Raw genomic sequence first — 26,590 nt, forward strand, 5'->3', positions numbered from 1 at the left:
GCCCCTCCTTCAGTTTCTGTCCCTCACTTTGTCTCCATATTTGCTCCCTTGAGTATTTTGTTGCTCCTTCTAAGAAGGACCGAATCACCCTCACTTGGTCTTCCTTCTTTATGGACTTCATGTGGCCTGTGAGTTGCATCTTGGGCATTTCAAGGTTCTAGGCTAATATCCAATAATCAGTGAGTGAATACCATGTGTCTTCTTTTGTGATTGGCTTACCTCACTCAGGATGATAATTTCTTGTTCCATCCATTTACCTAGGAACCTCTCGAATTCATTGTTTTTAATAGCTGAGTAATACTCCATTGTGTAAATATACCACATTTTTTGAATCCATTCCTCAGCTGAAGGACATCTGGGTCCTTTCCAGCTCCTGGCTATTATAAATAAGGCTGCTATGAACATAGTTGAGCATATGTCCTTGTTATATGTTCGAGCATCTTCTGGGTATATGCCTAGGAGTGGTATAGCTGGATCCTCGGGTAATGCTATGTCCAATTTTCTGAGGAACCTCCAGACTGATTTCCAAAGTGGTTGCACCATCTTGCAGTCCCACCAACAATGGAGGAGTGTTCCTCTTTCTCCACACCCTCGCCAGCATCTACTATCACCTGAGTTTTTAATCTTAGCCATTCTGACTGGTGTGAGATGGAATCTCAGGGTTGTTTTGATTTGCATTTCCCTGACGACTAAGGATGCTGAACATTTCTTTAGATGCTTCTCGGCCATTCGAGTTTCTTCCGTTGAAAATTCTTTGTTAAGCTCTATACCCCATTTTTTAATAGGGTAATTTGGTTGTCTGGAGTCTAATTTCTTGAGTTCTTTGTATATATTGGATATTAGCCCTCTATCAGATGAAGGATTGGTAAAGATCTTTTCCCAATTTGTTGGTTGTCGTTTTGTCCTATTGACAGTGTCCTTTGCCTTACAGAAACTTTGCAATTTTATGAAGTCCCATTTGTCAATTCTCGATCTTAGAGCATATGCCATTGGAGTTCTGTTCAGGAACTTTTCCCCTGTGCCCAAGTATTCGAGGCTTTTCCCCACCTTCTCTTCTATTAGTTTCAGTGTATCTGGTTTTATGTGGAGGTCCTTTATCCACTTAGACTTGAGCTTTGTACAAGGAGATAAGAATGGATCAATTTTCATTCTTCTACATGTTGTCTTCCAGTTGAACCAGCACCATTTGTTGAAAATGCCAGTCTCACATTTTAATTCTTTCCCTAGTGCCATCCAGGATTGTCTTCTAAATGTCTTACATGCATAGTACTCTGACCTTCAAACGAGCTTCACTGGGAACCCAAATACAATGACATTAGGCATCTAATTTAATTCAGCTTCATTTTTTGAAACAAAGAGATAATCCCTTCCCTTAAAGGATTATTGTGATAATATATAAAAAGTGCTTGGCCTGGAATATAGTACTATCCTCCTTGTTAGAAATTGTACTTTCTGGATTGGAGACGGTTAAGAGCAGAGACAGTTCTTCCAATGGACTCAGGTCCAATTTTCTTGAGCCATTCTAGACTACTCAGTGTACTACAGACCAATGATAGACATGGGGGTTTTTGTTTGTTTGTTTTTGTTTGCTTGTGGGAGTTTTGTTTTGTTTTGGGACATGATATTTCTATTTAGCCCTGGGTGTGTTGGAATATACTATGTAGAAGAGACTGGCCTCATAGTAATTCACAAAGAAATGCCTGACTCTGCCTCCCGAGTGTATGCTGGAATTAAAAGTATACACTAGGACATCTAGCAATAGACTTTGTTTGAAAAGACAAGATGACCTTTAATCTTAGTATTTAAGAGGAAGAGTCAGGCAGATGGCTGCTGAAGAATAACACCTGAGCTTAACCTCTGGCTTTCACACAAGCATGTTTATATGCACACACACACACACACACACATACACACACACACATGCACATAGGCATGCACAAGTTCATTCAGTCCCAGATTCCTCCATGTATTTTTTTCACATCTATGTAGCACATGCTCCAAGAAGCATTCTGAGAAAAGACAATATTGTAGTAAACCAAACATACAGGTATTCTAGTATAGCAGAATTTGTCTTTCTTTGGGGATAGCAGAATATTGAAACAAAGAGACAGTGGAATATTATAATTGGTGCTAGAATGAAGTTAAAATAAGATGTTGATGGTGATTTTTTTTTTTACTGAATGTGTTATTAGGGCATATGATTAAAGGGAAGTAAAGGAAATGAGCACACGGGCTTAGTAGGTCCCACAAGTTCATTTGAGTGAGAGCCAAGAATAAGCATTAGAAACACAGCAAAATACGAATCTAGAAAAGTCAGCAAGAACAAAGCTCCATGTAGTTCTTCCCAGTCAGAACTTGAGGTTTTATTCTGAACATGATAGGAAACACCTAAGGAATGTGGCATTTTTAAAGGTTCAATTTTTTTTATTTTAAATAGTCAGAAACAGTAGCTATCTGACTCCTAATCACTATCCTTCCTACTCAGGTCCACATTCTCTAGACCTGAATGTCCTTGGCTTCTTGATTTTACTTCCATTGTATGATTGGCTGTGGTATTCTTCCTAAATCTAAAAACAGTTGTCTTCTGTTCTTTGCATATGACTCTGTTGCCATTTGGCCAACCAGGTTCAACATTCTCCAATTTCTATGTATATTGCTTCTGTGATTCATTATCCATGATCTTGCACAGCAAGCATTTAAGCTTGGCCATGAAAGCGAAGTGAGGACATAAGGGAATGAGAAATAGTAGCCCTGATTAGAAAGTTTAATTTCACAGATTTCTAGGAATCTTCAGATATCAGGATTTTTTTAATTAACTAAGTGAAATTTTCTCCCAGATTATGGAAATAATTATATTATATTATCTTTCTTATCCAGATCAATGTGAAATCAGGCAGAAGCTGCAACAGTATATTGCAATTGTTTTCCCCCTTCACTAAGACTATTTTTGTTTGGTTTGTTTCTCAAATATCAGCTTCAGGAACTTCACATTGAAAGCAGATCTCCTTTCCCAGCCAAGTCATGGAAGATGAACTTAGCTTATTTGCGAAATTACAAAAGGAGATTGTTCAGGTTGATTTTCAGTGCCAACACCCAAGGTCTGGGAATTTACCCCTGTGAAGTAAGCATCAAAACAGGCATGATGGATTCTCTTCCAGACCTGTATAGCTGTTGCAGTATTGAAAGAGGCAACAGTTTGATATGCATGATTCCATGCATGCATGTGTGTGGAAATGTGTGACTAGATAGTCACTTGTTTGGCTTCATCCCCAGCTTAAATTTGGTGTCCTCTGAAAAAAAATGTAATGTTTCAAAGGCAGAATGATTATTTCTGTTCACTTATTAAGGGATGACTAACTTGCTTTTGGCTGCTCTACAAATGAATCACGGTAACAGTTCCCAACTTTGGACTTCTGGTGTTCTGATGTAATGCATGGCTATTAAAAGAAGAGGAAAGAGAGTGGGTGAGAGTGAGATCATGCAAAGACAGAACGTAACACAAAGTGAGCTAGTGTAATTTATGAACTGCAGCGACCAGATCTATCCACTTCAAAATGTTTTTATGTGACCTAGGTAAGAATATTTACCAGTTACTATCTGTCCACCTACAGCAGCAGAATATAGAACCTAATTAAGATCTAAAATTTGGAGGGATTCGGTGCAGAAGACAAGGGGTAGAGATTTGGTAATGAATGTTGTTTAATAGCTATAACAGGAACAATACTCATAGAAATAGGAGACCTGAAATTTGGAGGCATTCAGTGCAGAAGCCATGTAGTGGGTCAAAATCAACCTATCCCTTGAAAGTCTTTCTAAGCAAATTTGATTTAATGTGATGTGGAAGGCAATATTTGAGGGCAAGCAAAACAAACCAACGATCCCTCTTCACTTTTTTAAGTGTGAACAGTTTATTCTTCAGTAGCAGCAGAAAATGGGTGGGGACAAGGAAAAGAAGGCAGCTGAGAAATGGGAGATGGTGCAAAGTCCCAATGGGGGTGTGTGTGACTTGAATTGCATCCTGCTAGGGACCAGAGGATACACATCTCTTCCACGTCTTTCCTCATAGTTGAGATGCTATGTGATTGTTTGAAGATGCTCGCAAAGCATGTTAAAGGCCCTGTGTGGTCAGGATCAACATCCTGTCCTCTTCCCTCACCCTCTTTACAGCACCACCACCCCAAAAAGTCTAAAGAGATGAAATAATTGTATTAGATCTTGTATTGCACAGGTATTTTTCCTATGGTAACCATCAGTCAGGAGCAGACAGTTCCTTCCTTCCACATCCCTTCTCTACCCTCCTCTACAAGGTGTCCCTGCTGTCTTCTGAGGAAAATGCAAGTGTGCCAAGGAAAAGTGGAAAGGAAATTAGACACTGGCCTGTGGCGACCGGCAGTCCATCCTGGCTTTGTCCCAGGCTCTAGCAGAAGGTGATTAGAAAGGCCAGTGCTTCCTCAGAATGAAAACTCACTCAAAGAGAATCTTTTAAGTATATCCATTTTCTTTGCCCTGTTTTCTTTCTGTATTTCATCTAGTTTCAGATCTGTCATTACCTTAAAAGGAGTGTCAGAGTGTTGGAAATAGTGCCTCAAGTAGCTCTAATAAATCTCAAATTGTCATTTATTATGTTAACTTTCTTTCACCTAGTATCTTATTGTATAGTTCACAGATATTATTTATCTTAGAAAAATATGACATTACAAATACAGTGGTGGGTTCTTAAGAATCTACACCAGCTCCTCTGCATATATGTTGTGGCTATTGGCTTGGTGTTTTGTGAGACTCCTAACAGTGGGAACAGGTATATCTCTTACTCTTTTGCATGCTCTTGGGGCTCTTTCCCTCCTATTGGGTTGCTTTGTCCTTGTCCAGGAAAGAGGGCATTTGCCTATTCTTATTGAATCTTGTTTTGTTGTGTTTAGTTATTGTCTCCTGGAGGCAGTCTCCCTTCTGAGGAGGAAACAGGGAGAGAGTGGGTCTGGGGAGAGGAGACAAGGGCAGGAGCTGGAAGGAGTGGAGAGAAGAAAGTGTGGTCAGGATGTATTGTATGAGAGAAGAATCTATGTTTAATAATAATAATAATAATAATAACAATAATAATAATAGAATCAGCTTGGTCAATACCATTTTTATTACTGAAAATGTGTTATCTAAAGTCTTGTAAGTAAAGGAGTAGAATGACATCCCTAGGATCTCCAGCATACCTAAGGTAAGAATAGAAGCCATGCTGAAAGTCCACACACCTTCTAAGCAGATAAGGAGAAATTCTAAGTAAGCCTGCAAACCTTTACCTGGCAATTTCAGACACTGTAGGAAGAATAGAAAAAGTATGAACTCAGAACCCACCCCTTTATTATTTGTTCATATTGTCATGTAATATTGGTGTATAAAGATGAGGTTTAACTCCTGCTAGGATTTATGGAGGCTTGGTGTTGTGCATTGTTAAAATCTCCTCATTGTTTTGTACACTGTATTCCATGTGATTTTTCACACATGAATGCATACACACTAAATTCATGAAAATTATCATATTACTGATAACAGTATATTTGTTGAGTACTTTTTATGAGTACTTATTGAGTGTGTGTTGGCTTAATAGCATCTATACATAGTCATATAACAGTTGTACAAACATAGATTTTCTACTGGCCCGTGTGACAGATTCAGACTATGTTAAGGGTCAAGACTATTAATTTGTCTTGTTTTCTTTCCCTTTTCTTCTCTGAATGCATCTAAACTAATTTATTACTACACTCATGTGGGTTGCTGCTCTTTGTATTAATATTCTCTGGATTTTTCTTTTTCACAAAATCCTGCAAATACATTTTATCAAAACTTAGAATATCAGGATTCTACTTCTCTCATTAGGGCTCCTTCAGGAGAGTAAATCAGAACATCCCAAGGCCACATATACATGTAGATATCTAAGTATTATGTGTAAGATATCTTACCATGACACTGCAAATGTCCAAGAGTGAAATGTGTTTACATTTGATATGTCTCATTAGAAACAATGATAAAATCTGAGTTGTTTTAAAAGTCACCAAGAGGAATTTCAACTTTCAGTTTCCATTCTGTCTTCTCACCTCTTCACAGTGCAATTCCACAGGCTCTCCCTACCAGGTAGGTGGCCTGGCACCACCCAGCTGCTTTGTCATTCATTCTGTGTCACCTGACTACTCAGAAACAAGAGTGACACATGTACTACCCACAACCCCATCATAAATTCAAGGCAACTACATCTCACAATATCCCTACTGCTGTGTTAAGAAATCTTTCATCTCTAACTTCAGTAAGGTTCATTCTCATTTTCTAAGACTCTCAGCAATTGTCTGATAGGACAATGATTAATATACTGTCTGCTTCCTTCCATGTGTAATCCCAGAGATCTTTGTAGTAGAACTGCATAATTGGCAGATTGCTAAATGTCCTCAACAAGCAGGGCCCAGTCATTGTAAAGAATGGATGGAAAAATATCCCCTACTGTAATTGGGTTCAGACATGTAGCTTAACATAATCTTTTTTGGCAATTTTTTTCTCTTGAAGTATTTACTAATCATCCTAAAATATATATATATATTCAATATCACTCCTCTAGTGTACTCTGATTATTTCCCCTAAAGTGTTTACCTTTTGTCAAAATTCTTTCATTTTTACATTCTTTATTTTTTATTCTTCCAAAATAACCTTTTAAATTTGGAAACTTTTGGTGACTAGGAATGATCCTAATCAAGACTTGCTAGCCTGTGCTTAGACAAGAGTGGATAGAAAGATTCTTGCAGAACTTAAAACCACTGAAAGACATTTTTTTCTGGCAATTAATTCCAAAATGCTAAGACAAAAATTTGGCATATGGTTCAAATTATAAAAATAGGCTCCTAGGTATATCTGAAAGACTGTATGTGTATGGGAAAGAAATGAAAATATTTTAGCTAGGCATAATACAGCAACATATTTCCTAAACCTAAGGGCTGGTGTTTATGAAGGGATGTAGGGGAAGGGGACACTGGGATTTAGGATGAATAACTCCATCTCGGGGCTAAGTAAAGTACTTTAACAGCTGGTGTTTCTCAGACATTTTCAGAAAAGCCTACTATCCCACTCACTCAGACACACACATGCACAGCAAAACATCTTAACCAATAACCCATTTAGAACAGATTGAGAGAAGATATAGAAGGATCATACAGACACCCGTGGGAGAGTTCACTCTTTGTTAGGCACAGCCATAGATACACTTGTTTATTTAACACCCCAACACATGTCTCCCACTGGCCTCAATTTGCAGACTGTCCACATTTACAGAGGTAAGACAAAGCTACCGTGACAATAACTGGCTGAGGAGTTGAAATAGTTAACTAGACTCCTATGTATCTATAGTTAAAACAATAAGATGATGCAATTCTAAGATGTCAATTAACCCAATTTACAATCCTTCCATGAGCCTTGTTATTCTCATTATAAATGAAATTGTTGGGAGGAGGTAAAGTGTGATAATATCCTGGCACATGGTAGTAGTTCATTTAAATCTCTTAATCCCTTTAAAAAACATACTACCTGTTTTCTCACTTCAGACAGTGGATTCTATAAACACTCATATGTGAATTTTAGCAACAGGGTAATAAAAGCAAAAATTCAGAAATCGGTTGGCAGGAACCCTCATTGCAGTTCTGCAGCCTAGAGGTATATATAATAAGAGCCTAAACATACAGGCCCTGTTCAGATTGCTAGGTAGAACCCAATTCCTCCTTTTATGATGCATATGGTGTTAGCCAAGTGATTTAAGTTCTCTGTGTCTCAGTTGCTGCACCTAGAAGATAAGGCTAGTGTTCCCATGTACTTTAGGATCTATTTAATTTCCAGATCACCTAATCTGTGCCAAGGCCTAGAACTCTACTTGGCATGGAAGAGTAGGTGTTATCTTCTCATGTGCACTTTGATGGCAAGTGTAAACTGTATTGACACAACTACAATCTGACACTCATTAAGGTGTGTTGAGTAATTCTTATAATACTGGTGTTAGAAACCAGCATCTTGCACATAGTAGGCGAGTACTCTAGCACTGAGCACGCTCCAGTCCTTAAAGTGAATACAAGTCCCATTGTGCTCCCTTAATACAATTTTAATTTTTATCAGCTAGAGTCTCACCATTTAGTGACCTTCCCATCTATGCAGATAAAGAACAGCAGAGAAGACAAAAGCTATTGTCTTTAGGTTCACTATTGCTGGGACAAAATGCCATGACTAAAGCAATCTGATGAGGCAAAGGTTTATTTAGCTAACACTTCAACATCATTGTTCATCAAGAAGAAAGTCAGGATAGTAACTCAAGTAGGGCTGTAATCTTGAGGTGGGAGCTGATGCAGAGGCTTTGGAGAGATACTGCTTTCTGGCTTGCTCCTTATGGTCTGCTCAGCCTTCTTTCTTATAGAACCGTAGATCACCAGTCCAGGGATGGTGCTATCTACAATGTGCTGGGCACTCCAACATCAATCACTAATTAAGAAAATGCCCTACAGGCTTGCCTACAATCCCATTTTATCGAGGTATTCTCTCAATTGAGGACTTCTCTCTGGTAATCTTCATTTGTGTCAAGTTGACATAAAACTATTCAGCACTGCTATCAAGGTAAACTCCTTGGCTTTTAAAGTAGATAGTAATTAGATAAGATTATTAAGGTGTTAGAGCCATCAAACTCCCCCCCTTGAAAGGTCTACATAGGTTGTACTACAAAGAATCTGATTTCTCCAGTCTGGAAGGGGGCCTAAGAATTTGCATTTCTCACAAGCTGTTGGGTTGATTCTGCTAGCCTGGGTGCCGCACACTGTGAAAACTACTGATCCAAAATATGTCTTATATCCTTACTACACGTTTGTGGACTATGGGCAAAACATTTTATTTAAACTCTCTGCCTTAGAAATGCAATCAATGACTTTCCCTTTCCTCAAAAAGATTTTTTTTTCATTTCAAGAATATTATGTATTAATATCTACTTGTCCATTTAAAAAAATCTATCTGTTGTTTTTCTTCCCTAGTTGCATACTGCTGTAACCAAGATCCAGGTTCCAAGGCCTGGCTTTAACTATACGTTTGCCCACATATGTGTCCTGAATAATGATAAGACTTGCATTGTGGATGACATAGTACATGTCCTGGAAGAGCTAAAGAATGCTCGGGCCACCAATCGGACCAATTTTGCTATCACATATCCGATCACTCATTTAAAGGATGGAAGGGCTGTCTATAATGGGCATCAACTTGGAGGTGTCACTGTACACATCAAGGATCGGGTGAAATCTGCAGAGGCCATTCAACTCACCTACTATCTGCAATCAATCAACAGTCTCAATGACATGGTAGCTGAGAGGTGGGAGTCCAGCTTCTGCGACACTGTCAAACTATTCCAGAAATCCAACAGCAAAGTCAAAATATACCCGTACACATCCTCGTCACTGAGGGAAGATTTCCAGAAGACCAGCCGTGTATCAGAACGTTACCTGGTCACCAGCCTGATCCTGGTAGTCACCATGGCCATTCTGTGCTGCTCTATGCAGGACTGTGTCCGCAGCAAACCCTGGTTAGGCCTACTTGGATTGGTGACCATAAGCCTAGCCACTCTCACAGCAGCCGGAATCATCAATCTTACTGGTGGAAAATACAATTCCACCTTCCTGGGAGTCCCTTTTGTCATGCTAGGTAAGTACTGCCTTTCATGTTCCTTGGTTTTGTTATTTGTATGCTTCTTTGTTTTTTATTAATGATAGTAAATAGTTCTCTCAAAAAGGCATTTGACAATTTTATTTCACTATAGTGAGAAGGCATGGAACCAGTACTACCAAGTACCGGTCATCACCAAGGGTCAACCTAGCCTGGTACATATGTCAGAAAGCCACAGGCTTTGGCTCCAGCCTTGTTTCCACATTTAGTAGTTCTGTAGTATTTGGCAGATATCAATCTTGACTGTCCTCCAGTGTCTTAGGGTGTATTTCCTCAGAAGTAGACCTGAGTAGGGGATGTATATACAAGTAGTTTATTTAGGAAAACTCTAGAAGCACCAGTATGGGAGTGAAGAGGTGAGGTGGGAAGGCAGGCAACCAAGAGTATGTTAAGGTACTGCTTTGAGTACTGGTAATGGGTACTCCAATTTCCCTGGAGATTTTTAGAAGACTGACTAGATCACTCATAAAAGTCCTCTGTGAAGGCTGAGGAAATTGGGCTGTTTACCCTGAAGTCCTGTATGAGGAAGCTGGGGTATTTATACTCAAGACCTGTGTGAGATTCACTGAGGTCTGCTCCCTTGCATAGCTAACTCTTCAGCACTTTCCTTCAGCAGCTGGAGAAGCCCCCCAGGTGACTTTTGTGGTGAGAAGCCCTGGGGAGTTTTAGAATTGCAAATGGAAGGGCAAGTGGGTTAGCCTACCTTGCTTGGTTTCTCTATTAATGACTAGAGTAGATGTGAGCATCACACAAAAGGATGTGATAAGTAAACAGAAACAGAAAGTAGCCTGTGAATTATCAGCAGGAAAGTATCTGTTATGTTAATCTCAGTGACCAAGTGGTTCTTCCCAAGTTTTTAACTAGGGAAGAACAACAGTGATTCCTCAAAAGATATAATGCTCAAAACAAAGTCACAATATTCATAGCATTAGCTCTTCTCCCTGTCTGCTATTGAAGGTGACATACATCTAGGTGGTAAAGGTCCGGTGAGCCAAAGATTCAATGAAGTTAGGTTAGCTTTCCATCTCCCTCCCCATTTTCTGTCACAACTTATGAATTTCTCCAACAAAATTAAACTGTCACTTGGAATCAGATACCAATGTTACAAGGCAGTTGTGGAGTTGTTGTTGTCAACTGGGACATCATCATGATTTATTTTATTAGTATGCTTTGTGCCATATTTTAGATTGCCAGTTTTTGAAAAAACAGAATTTTTTTTAAGTAATCTCAGCAGAATTACACAGTTTAATGATAAGCAGGGTTGGTGGAGCTACATTCTGCCCTCAATGCTTTGTGACCTGTGGGGATTGAGACCTAGTCAATAAACATATACCAGTAGCTTTTATGGAAAGCAGGGCACTGTGGAGAGACTAAGCTGTCTGAGAATCTGATGGATCAATTTAGTTGTCAGAGTTGAAAACAATAGAGAAAGAAGCTGCTGTACTACCTGCTGCATCCAGTCTGATAAGAAGGCAACACAATCTCTCCCTTTAAAATGACTCCAGAACTCTATAGGTCAATTGTGAAATCCAAGGCTGTTCCTCAAAGAGTGGGGACGACAGTGTATTAGTAACTTCCTTGGAGAGTTGAGTCAAAGTTTAAATTAAGATGTGTTGCTCAGGATTAGTCACATGCTTGACTGCTTGGAATTTTTTTTTAACTTTTCATTTTAAAAATAGTATTTCTGTTGTTGCTTTTGCAAGAAGAAGATAAACAAGAATAAGAAATTGGTTGGGAACTAAATCAAGATAGAAAGAGTCTTAAGGTGAGGAAAAAGGGATATGAAAGCTTGGAAAAAGGACTGAAAGTTTGGCTTTCTGGCACTCCAACTTATTACCAATGATCACAAAGAGCATTACAATATTTAAAGCTTCTTAAAATTAATGATAAATAAGAAACATAAAATTGTAGTATTTAAAGCTGCTTAGAATTAATCTTCAAGAAACAATATTCAAATCTGATTTTACTAAGTACAATGAACTGAAAAGATTCATAACTTCTTGAAATTGATTGTACAAAATAAAAGTAATTAGAATCCTTAATAGTTCCACCAAACCTACCTTGTTCTTTTAAAGATACTTTAAATGTGCATGCTAAGTAAATACATACATACATATATTTTAAAACACCAAAAATAATATGTCAGACAGGATTAGAACAGGAATGATGTGAATGATATTAAGGTAGGACAGTGCCATTAGAGAGGAGTGTTTAAAGAGTGAGTCCAGAAATTAAGTAGCTCCACAACTTCCCAGAGATAAGCATCACTGAACTTTACTTTAGAACTTAATTCAGGAAACAAAACAATAACCACAAAAGTAAACAAACAGGTATTTATACTCAAAGAGAACAAGCACACCAGTTAGCCAGTATTCCCAGACTTGTTTGGGATTTGTGAGGAGTGTTACATGCTTTGGTTTAATGAAGGCTTTTCCTGCTGACAGTCAGCATGCAATCTTTGTATCTATCTCAGCCTATAAGGTTCTCACATTACTTAATCACAGCATGAATGAAAGCTAAATATTTTAGTGGCTAAGGCTCATTTTCAATAAAGACTGTGCATGATGTAATTGGTGTTTAACATGCTCATGAAGCTAACAATGCCTGGATTTAGGATGCTTGTCCTTCTGGATTTCTCAGATAATCCCGACAGTAGGATTGTAAATTGAAATATAAGCAAGATTAGATTCATGAATGTATTCAAAACCAATGTTTACTTCTGTTTATTGATGACTAGTCCTAAAATAACAGTAAATGTTTCAAAAGAACAAAAAGAAATGCAGTGTTAGGCATTTATAGATACTTTAAACATTTATAGATGTTTAAGCATATCAATTAGGTGTCTAATAATTTGTTGTCCATAATATAAAATGCTTATTTAAGCTTAACCTAATCATGTTGTTATTAAAACTTTGTGATCTAGTTTGTCATGTAAAAGTATTCAAATCAAGACATATGTGTGTGTATTCATTTAAAAAATTATAAAATTTTGAATGCAGAAATCTCCTTGGTTATTAATAATAACCATAATGTGACAAGTATTATAAATTTCAAATTCATCATTCTTAGGCAAGATCCAGCAAAATGCCAAAATGAGAACTAATTATAATGAAAAAATTTTAAGACTGCATGTGGTAAGATGTAAGGTTAACCTGACAAAATTCCACAAGAGGAAAATATTTGAATAAACCCTGAGAAGTCATAACGGGATTTGATTTTGTGTTTCTAGCTAAGATGATACATGATATCTCTGGCAAAAAGAATATATCCTACACAGATGAATCAGCTTGGCAATGATGTAAGCATAAATACCTCATGATTTAGAATGTTTTTCATCAGTGCCTGCATATTAGACACTTTCAATTCTGCCAAAACCTCTATCCAGATGAGTCAGGGTAGTTTATCTAGAGCTGAAATCCTCAAAGGTCTACAGTATTATAAATGTTTGTCATTTTTAGTTGCCAGAATTTAGAGAAGAATTTACTTGGCTATATTAAAGTCAGGTAGTGAGGTATTAATATTTATAAGTGTCTTTTAAATCTATTTTAACATGTCATCTAAGGAATGAGAGTTTGTATCATTGTTGTCTAGTTGAGTATGATTTAAGAAATTAGCATATGTTTTATATGTGGAAATTCTCCTTATAGCTGTATTATTTATTTATAAAGCTATAAATCTCTGTTTATCACACATAAGTCAAGAAAACAATAGTATGTTGGAGAACATAGAAAGAGCAAAAGGAATGTTTATTCCTTATGCATGTGGGAAGCTTGTTTCTCACATATATTTCATACACATAAAAGAGATAATTGAAATCATTGTGAAAGATAGTTTGGATATCAGTTTCTGTGTGGCATTTTTAACTTACAAGGGTCACTTTGCCTTTGTTGATACTCCACAGCACTGGGAATGAAATGAGATGAAAAATACTCTTCAATTTTGAAGAGATCAAATGTCAAGTCCAGGGTGCCCTCTTCTGAACTATCTAACCAATGGAGCACACAGCTGTTATATGACTCACCTAATCAGACCTCGTAGTTTCATAGTCCTTGTGAAAGAACTCTTACTGTTTACTTAAACTTAATACATTATTAACTGAGATCAAACTGTAGATAGTTTTCTAGAATCTTCTCTGTGTTGTTCAATATAGCAGAAACACATTTCTCTGCATTATTTGTAAACAAATTCCTCATCAGTCTCCTGTTTACCCTATATGTATATGAAGTTGTACATAATATATTATAGACAGCATTAGTTATAGCAGATATCATATATTGTATAGAATTACTTCATATTATATATATTAGAACTAACATTAATTAATATCATTTAACAGTACATATTTTTGAATGTTAAACAGAGATATATCTCTGTATATATTCAAGTATTTTATATAAAAGTATATAAAATATGCTTGAATATGATGTACCATAAATAGATGGATGATTATATATATATATATATATATATATATGAATGATATATAGCTTCATGCTGTCTCTTGAGAGGTTCTACCAAAGCCTAACCAATACAGATGCAGATGCTTAGATGCTTGCAGCCAACCAGTGGACTGAGCCTGAGGATAACAATAAAGGAATTAGTGGAAGGACTAAAGGATTTGAAGGAGTTTGCAACCCCATAGGAAGAACAACAATATCAACCAACCAGACCCCCAGAGCTTCTAGGAACTAAACCACCAACCAAAGAGTACACATGGAGGGACTCATGGCTCCAGCTGCATATGTAGCAGAAAAATGCTCTATTTGGCATCAATAAGAGGGGAAGCTCTTGATCTTGTGAAAGCATGATGTCCCAGTGTAGGGGAATTCAAGGGCAGGGAGGCTCTAGTGAGAGGGTGGGTGGGAGAACACCCTCATAGAAGCAGGGGAGGAGGGATAGGATGGGGGTTCCTGGAGAGGGGGGAAAGGGGATAACATATGAAACTTAAAGAAAGATAATATAAAATAAATAAATAAAATCCAAAAAAGAAAAGATATTATGCAATGGCCATAACATATATTATGGACCCTATCTATATATACTAGTTTTATGTAATTTATTAACATATAATATCTAAACATTCTAATATACTTACATATAAAATCTAAATATGTTTAAATAAAACTCTATTAGCAAAATTATTTACTGGATTTTCAATGCAATTTTTCTTCTAGCAAAGAAAAACCATTTCTCAGTTTCAAACCCTATGTTGTTATTAGAATATGTATATGTACTTAGTATATGTAAAGTCTATAGTAGAAAGACTAAGATACATATATCCTTCCCAGAAATAAGCATCTGTCTTTACTTAAGTAGAGTACGCTTTTACTCTTAACTGTGAGACACAACAGGCTAGGATAAGCCAAACAATTCATATTTCAAAGTAAATGTTTATAACTGACAAAGTTTAAACGTAATCCCATTAATGAACTTCTTCCTAAATAATAGATGTTACTCAATCCAGAAATATCTATTCTGAAATTTCTTTCTTGGTACAACAAACATCATAAATTTACGAAGATTTTATTGAAGAAAAGCATTTCATGAACGTGGGCTACATCATGAAACTTGTCAAAGAGTAAAGTGTGTTTTAAGTAGAGTTTGTAATCTATGGAGTTTTTTAGATGAATATATTTGTTTGTTTCTATGTATGAAATTTGTTATAGGTGCATTTTGAGTGACTTCACTTTCTCTTCATATTACATGTTTTCATACTGAGACTTAAGGATAACCTACCAGTAAGCCATCTTATTGTAACTTTCCTCAAAAATTCCTCATGAAACCGAAGCTGAGGAAATCCTTGCTAGTAGGAAGGCATTAAAGCCTGAAAAAACCTGAGGAGCATCCAAAGGCAGCAGTCAGTTTCCATGCGGTGTCTGTGAACTTTGGGAAAGAGAAGGAAATCTGGGACCAATAAAAACCTAAACACAAAATCTCAGAAGTAGAGAGTAGATCAATTCTTATGATTAGTCACTGACACAGCAAGCGAGCAAAAACAAATCTCCCAGAAGGTCTCATGGAAAAAAAAAACCATTAAATAAGTGTAAAACATGAGTCACTTTATGAGCAGATTTCTAGAAGCATATCTACTTGTTAGAGTTAACTCTCAGCTATTTGCTAGTGAATTCCTGCCGTGATAGATTATAAACAACCCTGCAGGCCTTGGCTATACCCCAGAAAAGAGCTTGGGTGAAAGTGAGATTTAATCTGTTGAGTATGCCTGAAAGATGTCCTAAGTGACTGTAGGATTAGGCAGCTGAGTTTCTTCTAGCATTAGTGTTATTTATCATCTGTGCTGCTTTTTCTCTTCATTAGTTCTAAACACTGGAAGTTCACTACATATACAGATACCAAAAATAATGTTTGGAAGAAAAGCGAAGAACTATTGGTTTAAATCCTTCAGTATTTTATTTTACTAGAGGACACATAGTCCCATAGTCCGTTGCTAATAAAATTACTAGAGGCAGCTTCCCTTTCAGATTCCCACACCTGGCACAAATTGTATGTGTGAGTGCTCAGGAGTTTTACTTTACTTAGCCCAGGGCTTAACTAAAATCCTGTGCCACCTCAAAGTAATTGCTTATAAATAATTACAACTTGGAAGAGTGTGTGTGTGTGTGTGTGTGTGTGTGTGTGTGTGTGTGTTACTGTTTATGGGCTCCTAGTCATGTAACAGTAGACATAGTGTATAACAAATAGAAATGTACTTGAATATGCTTCGAAAAGAAATGAAAATGCTTCAAAAGCTTTGTTTTCAAAATTTGATAGAATAAGTTGTACCATTTAATAGTTCTCTTTGGTGAGTCTTTTGATTTCTGCTTTGACTATATGAAATGGGTCCCTGACATCCTCACTATCATACAGTAAAAGTCTGAGTTTATGATCTGTCACTTTGATTATAAGCCATGATTCCCATTACCTCTACAAAACCCCTGGTCACCAAACCTATGATGTACTATGAACACCATGTTTAGATAGCATTCTAGTAGTTATCTAAATAACTTTGCTACCAGAGTCTTTGCTATATAGCTCCTCCTTCAGAAGAAATCACATGTATTTGTTACACACACACACACACACACACACACACACACACACACACACCTTCCAGGTAACTTTGAAACATACTCACCAAGTAAATCTCACATCCACCAAAGTTCTTTTCTGGGATATAGCCAAAGCCTTCAGGGTTGTTTACCAAGGCAGCTATAGCAAGCATGTAGAAGTCTGAAAATGACTTGTGTCGGTCAGTTCTCTTAACTATCACAGACTTGCTGGTAAGCACCGTTTCCAACTAGCTATCTTTCCAGCTCCAAATAATGATTTAAACACAAAGCAAACAACAATACTTTTAAAGTACTATTTTTTAATGAAGAAAATAATATTCAAACCTCAGGAAAAAAATGTCTTCAGTCTACAGGCAGTACATTAGACTACAGCCTGTAAGATTTTGCCTCCAAGTCCTGACTGCTATATTCCAGTCCCTAAGTTAAGAGATCTAAAGAAGTGACATCTGCCCTGCCTCCCACACAACCCCCCCATGTGAGGTGGGACTGGGAGTCCCCTGTGTGACTCTAACTTTCCAGTTTCTGGAGTAGAAGGAAAAGATAATGTCAGGGCTGGCTGGCAGGGAAACGGAATGGAAAGGTGTTACTGTGTGCTGAAATGTTCCTAATTACTCTTCAGGCAGCCCCATTTTCTGTCCCAGTTTCCCCCTAGTAAGGGAAGCTGCTTTCATACAGCATTGTCACAAAGCAGTTTGCAATCAAAACTATACCTTTATAGGACAAAAACTATCAACGGTAATTCCGGACATAGAAGGAATTTAGGGGGCATTTATGGGCTCTTAGAGTATATTCCTTCTTGAGCCCAAGCCAGGAAACAGGGCTTCCAGAATTTTTCTTTCCTTTAAGATAATAGGAGGCCAACCTCTTAAGCATAAACATACAGCTGTAACCTGAGACTAGTGCCAGGCAGGCACTCCAGGCTGCTAACAAATCCCTAAGAGGCACCTATAACTCTCTTGGCACTTATTTCTCCCTTAACTGACTGAAGTGTAGAAGGGAGGGAAGGGGAGGGCAGGGGAGGTGAGGTGAGGAAAGAGGATGGGTTGTTTCCAAAAGCCCCTGAAAATAAAATTCAAGTTCTCTTTGGAAGTGTCCTTTGAACCAAAAACATGCAAAAAAGACTCCAGACTCAATGAAAAAGATCAAACTATATACAATGGACATTTAAATGACAGCAATAGAACTGGAGACAAGCTAACAATGTTTTTTCCATCTTTCCTTGAGTGTGATTATTTTCATCCTGAAACTGTATTTCCCTTTTGCTCTGTTAACTCAAGTGTTTTTCTCATTCAATTCCTAAGATTATTCAACAATACACTAAGAAATGGAGTCCTATTATATTGTGCAAGAAGTATCAGTGTCAGATAATACATCTATAAAATATCACACTAATTTTATTTTTAATTTATATTTAATTTTATATTTGATTTTACATTTAATTTTAGCTAAAATTTTACCATAAGATTGACTATTTCTGCTATATGATCTTTATTTTCTTACCATATTTAAATATTCAGTATTCATGTCTTGTTTTGAAGTATTTTTTCCAACAAGTAAAATACTCTCAAAACTATTTGGACTTTTCAGCAACCTCTTCAGGTGCATTTACCTTCCAAAGTTGAATTGTTCTTCACGTTTCCAGATTAAATGGTCAGTATTATTTCCCAAGGGCACAAATGTTTTAAAGGTACAAGTCTTCTTATTCACTGACAAAGACTGGTTTTCTTTTAATCAAAGGTTAATCTGCTCATCCAGAGAAAACTAGAAACAGATTTAATAACTAGTTTTCCTCTTGAGACAGGGCATTGTTAACTGCCTAAGACGTAATTAACTGCAGAATACCAGTCAACAAATACACTTCTTACTTCAGATCTGGGGAATTTAGGTGCTCCAATTTAATAGAGGCCACGGTACTAGTAATCAAATCTACAGTCTTGGCCTGACCTCTAAAAGTAGCTGTAAAATGATGTCTAATAAATTAAGATGAATGACAAATCCCTCTGAGACAACGGGCCTGCATAATGCAGGATACTTTGTAACAGATACTGGATACTCAGGTTTGAGCTCAGGATTTTGCAATAAGGATACAAATACCAGCCTGGATGCAAGGTCACACATATGCTCCGTTATTTTGCATAGAAGATAATGATGACTCACTCCACTCACATTATATGGGGCTGAATATTTTAAATTACTTTTTTTTCAAAACAAGACTATCATACCAGAGTACAGTATTATCCTCAATAATGGGACTGAATTTGCAAAGGTGTAGAAGCAGACAATTAGATCTTCTAGCCGCAGTGCTAAGACAGGGGTTATCAGAAGCCACAGTGGGTCATTTTGATGGCATTTTCAGTAATAGAGTAGCTTGGAAGTTCAGGGATGTGCAGCAAGGAAGTGTCTCATTCCAACCAGGAGAGGTACAGAAGACATGCTCAAATTTCCAAGAAGTGGAATGCAGTTACAACTTGGGCAGCCACTGTATCTATGTCACCCCAATGTTGCTGGAATCCTAAACAGGGAGCCAAGAGCCCTCAGCAGTTAAGAAAAGTTCCTAACTTGGTCTTCTCCCAGAGAGTCCACTGACAAATAGTATCAAGAAGTTGGCAAAGTCACTGTCTACTTGATATGTTATCTGTGAACAACTAGGACTGGTAAAATAAATTCCTAAAGACAAATGCAAGTCATAAACCTTGAATTTAATTGTCATTTTCACCAATAGCAATGAGGGTTCACATCAATCTTGTTTGTTTGTTCTATATTTTTCTTCTTGTTTTATTCTGCATTCAAACTTGTTCCTACTTATTTTGATTTCCTCTGTTTCTCAGATTTATTGATTCAGGCCCTTATGTTTAGTGAAGAAAAGAGAGGCCTTAATTTCATTTTCTGTTAATACTCAAACTAAATATAGTGTCTCTTTATCACTGAAGTCCTCTACTTAACCAATTTTCTTGTTATTGTGGTATATAGGATTTACTTATTTACTTTACATCCTGATAGCAGCCCCCTCCCTTCTCTCCTCCCAGTCTCACCTCACATATCCTTCTCCCCATCTCCCCTCCTCTTCTTCTGAAAGAAGGAGAAGTTCCCCATGGGTACCAACATGCCCTGGCATACATCAAGTCACTGAAGGACTAAGAGCATCCTCTCCCACTGAGACCAGACAAGGCAGCCCAGAGGAAGGGTGCTGACATGTAATTTTTGACAATGAAGCCAAAACCATACAATGGGGAAAAAAAAAAGCATCTTCACAAATGGTGCAGGACTACTTAACCAATTTTAACAGAAGTTATCCACTTTGATTGAGAATACTCTGCCCACTGCTTTCCTTTGTGCTGACCCCTCCCATCAGACCTGTGGGAATATAAAACAAAATGATCAGTATCTGTATTATTCTCTGGAGCCAAACTGTATCAACAACCCTAAGCTGTTGATATTTATAACTTCTAAAGGGCATAGGCCCATATCTACTCAGATTTCTGCTGTCAAAAGTTCACTAAACTTTCTCAGGCTAAGAGGCTGTGAAGACTTATGTTCCTGTATCTATCCTAGAACAAACTACCAATGAACACTTATGAATCTCCAAAACACAGGTCTAATTTCCAACAGGAAAAAAAAAACCCTGGCATTCCTAAACTTGCTACCACTAAAGCTGGAATATTTACTAAGTTCCATTTAGTCTCCATGATCGAATTGATACCCCTCATTATAAAGATTAGTTCCTTAAAACTTTTGCTCTCATCTTTGTTCTACCTTTTCAGGTCATGGATTGTACGGGACTTTTGAAATGTTATCCTCGTGGAGGAAAACTAGAGAAGACCAACATGTTAAAGAGCGAACTGCAGAAGTCTATGCAGACTCCATGCTCTCCTTCTCTCTCACCACTGCCATGTACTTGGTCACCTTTGGCATAGGGGCCAGCCCTTTCACGAACATTGAGGCAGCCAGGATTTTCTGCTGCAATTCCTGTATTGCAATCCTCTTCAACTACCTCTATGTACTCTCATTTTATGGTTCCAGCCTTGTGTTCACTGGCTACATAGAAAACAATTACCAGCATAGTATATTCTGTAGAAAAGTTCCAAAGCCTGAGGTATTACAGGAGAAGCCAGCATGGTATAGGTTTCTTCTGACAGCTAGATTCAGTGAGGAAACAGCTGAAGGTGAGGAAGCAAACACTTATGAAAGTCATTTATTGGTATGTTTCCTCAAACGCTATTACTGTGACTGGATTACCAACACCTATGTCAAGCCTTTTGTAGTCCTCTTTTACCTTATTTATATTTCCTTTGCCTTAATGGGCTATCTGCAGGTCAGTGAAGGGTCAGACCTTAGTAACATCGTAGCAACTGCAACACAAACCATTGAGTACACTACTGCCCACCAAAAGTACTTTAATGACTACAGTCCTGTTATTGGGTTTTACATATATGAGTCCATAGAATATTGGAACTCTAGTGTCCAAGAAGATGTTCTAGAGTACACTAAGGGTTTTGTGAGAATATCCTGGTTTGAAAGCTATTTAAATTATCTTCGGAAACTCAATGTGTCCACTGACTTGCCTAAGAAAAATTTCACAGACATGTTGAGGAATTCCTTCCTGAAAGCTCCTCAATTTTCACATTTTCAAGAGGACATCATCTTCTCCAAAAAGTACAATGATGAGGTTGATGTAGTGGCCTCTAGAATGTTTTTGGTGGCCAAGACTATGGAAACAAAGAGAGAAGAACTCTATGATCTCTTGGAGACCCTGAGGAGGCTTTCAGTCACCTCCAAGGTGAAGTTCATTGTCTTTAATCCGTCTTTTGTGTTCATGGATCGATATGCCTCCTCTCTGGGAGCCCCCCTGCACAACTCCTGCATCAGTGCTTTGTTCCTGCTCTTCTTCTCGGCATTCCTGGTAGCAAATTCGCTGATAAACGTCTGGATCACTCTCACGGTTGTGTCTGTGGAGTTTGGAGTGATAGGCTTCATGACTTTATGGAAAGTCAAACTGGATTGTATTTCTGTGCTATGCTTAATTTATGGAATTAACTACACAATCGACAACTGTGCTCCACTGTTATCCACATTTGTTCTAGGCAAGGATTTTACAAGAACTAAATGGGTAAAAAATGCCCTGGAAGTGCATGGGGTAGCTATTTTACAGAGTTACCTCTGTTATATTGTTGGTCTATTTCCTCTTGCAGCTGTGCCTTCAAATCTGACCTATACACTGTTCAGGTGCTTGTTTTTAATAGCATTTGTCACCTTCTTTCACTGCTTTGCCATTTTACCTGTGATACTGACTTTCCTGCCACCCTCTAAGAAAAAAAGGAAAGAGAAGAAAAATCCTGAAAACCGGGAGGAAATTGAGTGTGTAGAAATGGTGGATATTGATAGTACTCGAGTGGTTGACCAAATTACCACAGTGTGATAGTATCTGCTTCATATATTTTCACCCTAGGTCTTACCAAGAACAAAATGCTTGTGTTGCTGAAACAATTAAAGTCAAAGTTGCTCTGTTTAAAATAAAAAGATAAACAGACATGGGGGAAAAAGTAAAAGGTGAGAATAATAGGTGTGGCATCTTTAAAATTACTAAAGCAAAAGGGTTTCTATGATAATTTACTTACACACACACATACACACACACACACACACACACACAAAACTCGTATTTTTAAGTAAGATCAAACAAAGGAATGCTTATTAATAAGCAGGATCCTATTTTAAATACACTGCACAAGTTACTGGTATTATAATAAAATGCAACTGATTGCAAGGTCAGCTGTTATGACAAAAATAGGTTTAAGCATTGTTCAAACAACAAGGTTTCCTAAACTTCTGCAGAGAAGAAACTCTACTTAGGTTTTGTCGTTTGAGGTCTTCATTATTTCATCTAGCACCTCAACACTCAAGGAGATTCTGTGAAAGTTCTGATTAGCAAGAGGAAGCCAGAACCTTTGAAGCAGATGTGGTAGACTGAATATCATCCACAAATTGAAATTGAGTGTCATTCCCAAATTCTCTTAGGTGAGCTAAGTTTATTTTTTCTTGAATGAACTTGTCATATTCCTCTACTGATGCACCTTTTAATACCTGTGTGGCTTAGTTAATGCACCCAAAAATACATGACAGCTCCAGCATTACAGAATTGGGGCAATTCTATTTCAAAATATCTTGTTATATGTCATGAAAAGGGTCTACTTTATTAGTTACAGCTCTTGGCAGGAACCTCTGAGGGTGCAAAGCCACAGAGTCAAGCAGAAATATCTGGCATGTTGGAAGAAAAGCAGGTGTCTATTTGAATGTACAGAGTATCTCTATATTAACAAAAAAGAAAAGCCAGCTGGTACAGATGTTTGTGGTTTGGCCCTACATGCTCTTTTGCATGAATGCCCAGAAACAACATCTGCCCCAAATCAACATCTGCCTACATATATGAGGAAAATAAAATAAACACTGAAATGGTTATTGGCCAACGGGCACCAGAATGTTTGAACTATGTGATGACTTCTATTTGACTTAGTGGAGAAAAGGAAGACCTTTGATAAGACTAATACTTGGCAATGAGAAACTTTGTAAAAGTGCTTGGAGATAAAGGGCTCAAAGGAAAACAGATGGAATTTCCTGGATAGGAGTAATCACCAGTATAAACCAATCCACAACAGCAGCCAAATTTCCCTGCTAAACTGGCTGTACCTCCCCTCCCCTAAAATGCCTTTTTGCTATCTCTCTACTTCATTATAAGGCTCTCTGTACATTAACATGCTCAGATATTTATACAGTTGAACAGTTGTATTTACAAGGGCAATGATTCATCAATCTAAATGAAGACAGTCTGATCTGAAGGGGATGTGTATGCTGCCCTCAGACCCCTGTATTTCTTAAATCCATAAAAAATGAAGCAAAACCCTGGGTTACATTTGAGGCAAACAGCTACAATGTCTTTCCTTTTAAAGAGGTAGCTTCTTTAGTCACCTATAGTGGTAAACATTTCCAAAAGGCATATTACCTTTCAGGACTTTAGCAGACATATTGTACTACTTCTTCATTCTCCACAAAGGGTGAAACAGCCCTTGAAGAATGAAATAACTGACCCAGGTTACACTACTTGAGGAGTTCCATTATTTCAACATGCCAAACACACAGTAGGACAATTGTATATTTTCCTGTAAGTAGCTATTACTCCTTAAAATTCATACATAAAGTGGGAACATAAGGCTTCATTGGCCATGGAACAAACATGTCTTTAATGTCTGGAATGAAAACACTTTGGATTAAGGTTGGCTACTATCCTTCTAAACAGCAAAAATGCCCAAATGATTGTGATGTAATCACAGCAAGTGATAACCTCTGCTTTCGCTCTCATGTGCTTTTGTCCAAAATATACTAACAAATATGCTACTTGCTCAGTCTCCCCTGCAGACACACTAAACAGTCATATTAATGTTTTGTTCACTGAACAAGAAGAGGAGGAGTTTTAAATCTAAAGACAAGTGTATTCTTCACAAAAGGGCAAGTTTGCATACTAGATGTTCAATCAGTTCTCTCTCTTAAGGGCCTGGAACCAGGCTATTATTTATAAAAGACAATTGAAGAAGGGATTGGTTTTATTCTTAAATTATATGCTGCTAAGCCGTTTTCTGAACAGTGTGTTCTAAATCTGCCATTGATTTAGTGTCAGCCATGTGAAACACCTCAGTTTAGTGAATTCACAAAACTGACCCAACACATGCACCAATTAAATGGATTTTGTTGAGAATTTAATCATCAATTTGGTCAACCAGAATAACTTACTGTGGAACTTTGTTTTATGACACATAGTAGTTTTTCAACTTGACTGACTCTCTGTGTATCTTGAGATGTATTTTTAAATGGAGGGCATTTTCAAACTTGTCACCTTCTCTTTTCAGCACTTGAAATTAAGGTTTATGAAATTCTGACTGTGAAATGAACTTTTCTATTGGAGGACTGCATGCCAAAAGTTATTTATTGTTGAGCACTTATTATGTACTTGTTCATATTTATTATTGATTACTAATTGTGATTTGACAGCATTAGTCTAACTTCACCATGGAGATGACACTGTAGAAATATCTCAAAAAAATTTAAGTCTTCATAAAATTTTGCTTTTTAAATTGCTAAAAAGGAAGGAATGACCACAGCAAAAATTAATTATTTTCTTTTAATTAATTCCAACCAAGAAAGACATTAATGTCCACTTTACCAAAGAAACTTATTGGTTGGTTTTAAGTTAGTGTTTGGTGTCCATTTACCAAAGAAAATGTTCCCTCAAAATATTTTTCCTGGTCAACTAAACTACTGTGATGTTTGGGCCTTCTGAAGGAAGATAAGAAAAGTACAGGTAAGAGGAATAATAGTCTCTCATAAGAGAAAGGATATTCTCTCCTTTGGTGGAATTCAGCAGAAGATGTAAATTCACAAGGGAATTGGTGTTTACAAGAAAGAAAATGATAATTGAAATTAGATGTTGTTATTCTGACATACAGTAATGTTACAACAAGTACCATGAGGGATACAAAGGCTAAAAGTACATTTTGTTCCAGAGAAAATGTAAAACAAACCTTCATGAAAATCTCTATCCATTGTTCCTGCTAATAACTCTTTGTGTGTGTGTTTGTGTGTTTGTTTTGGGTTGGGTTCATTTTGCTTGTTTGATTAATGGGTTGGCTGGGTTTAATTTTTATTGGGGAAAGGGTTGTCTTCATTTTGCCTTTATTTAGTTTGTAGTTTTTGTTCATGTGGCTTCTGCTTCTGCTCCCACTCTCACCTCTATATTTTCAGTTAGAAGTGAGATAATTAGAGGTCTCCTCCATGGCCGCTGTTATTCATGCAAACTACTGCTCTAAAAAGAACCTTGAGAAACTGTTTATTTTAAATAACCACTGCCCAATTGTCTGTGGCATTCTGAGACTATGACACTACCTTCCTCCAACCCCAGCAACAGACCTTGGCTGTGTCCCTCATGAGAACAGGTCGATTGAAGAGCCGCCTTCAGGGTGTGGTATGGTATGAGGCAAAGCCTCTTGAACACAAATGGTACCCTCTTCATAATGGCTTTATTCCTTTGAATCCTATTAAAGTTTCCCTGCAGCTTGTACCAGTGTTTGACTTTTGTGTATCTGTTTCTTCATCTATACAGTGGGGGTAAAAAAAAAAAACAGGAAATATCTTTAAATTCAGCCAATTTTGAGTGTCTAATACTACCCATACATTGTTCTAAAGACTGGGAACACACAAGAAAACAAATCAGATAGAGCATTATCTTGCCTTGGATACTTAAGTTTGAGTGATGTTGTGGGTTGGCTGTGAGGATTTGGATTATGTTTGGGAAGCATTTGGGTCAAAAAAGAGCCAGACATTATTATCTTTAATTTGGCAACTTTACCCTATAACAAACAGTAGGGCTCAGGATTTAAATGTAAAACGTATATCTAGTCCTCAAATTAGATCTATATAAAAATGCAATGAATTACCACAGAAATCTGTTAATTCTAGATTTTATGAGATCACATTAAAAGTAGTCTGGATTACCATGTGGTGGGACAAGTGTAAAGAAGGTGCAAACCTGGATGTTGGGGTTGGCCCAAACCTTAAAATAGGACTTGGTATCTATCTGGAGAACATCACTTCTGCTTTTTTCTGGTTTGTCTGATGACATTTGAACATTCCTTTGGGGAGATTTGCTTTTAAGTTTGTGCTAAATAAAAAGCACCAGGTGTTAGAAAATAAAGTTCCTATTCTTTTATAAGCTTGTGGAATGCAAAGGAAAATATTATATTGGTACTACACTGGCAAAAAAA

General features: G+C 37.3%; 1 protein-coding gene across 1 annotated transcript in view; it reads left to right on the forward strand.

The window, feature by feature from the left end:
- The window catches only part of Ptchd1 (patched domain containing 1), a 51,208-nt gene extending 25,317 nt beyond the window's left edge, over positions 1-25,891 (forward strand). Inside the window, exons 2-3 of the mRNA XM_028781486.1 lie at positions 9,033-9,693; positions 20,543-25,891. Of these exons, the coding sequence (XP_028637319.1) occupies positions 9,033-9,693; positions 20,543-22,197 (2,316 nt within the window). The 3' untranslated portion in view covers positions 22,198-25,891. The remainder of the gene's footprint in view (positions 1-9,032; positions 9,694-20,542) is intronic.
- Positions 25,892-26,590: the final 699 nt, after the last annotated feature.

This window comes from Grammomys surdaster, unplaced genomic scaffold (assembly GCF_004785775.1).
Source record: "Grammomys surdaster isolate TR1022 unplaced genomic scaffold, NIH_TR_1.0 449, whole genome shotgun sequence".
NCBI lineage: Eukaryota > Metazoa > Chordata > Mammalia > Rodentia > Muridae > Grammomys > Grammomys surdaster.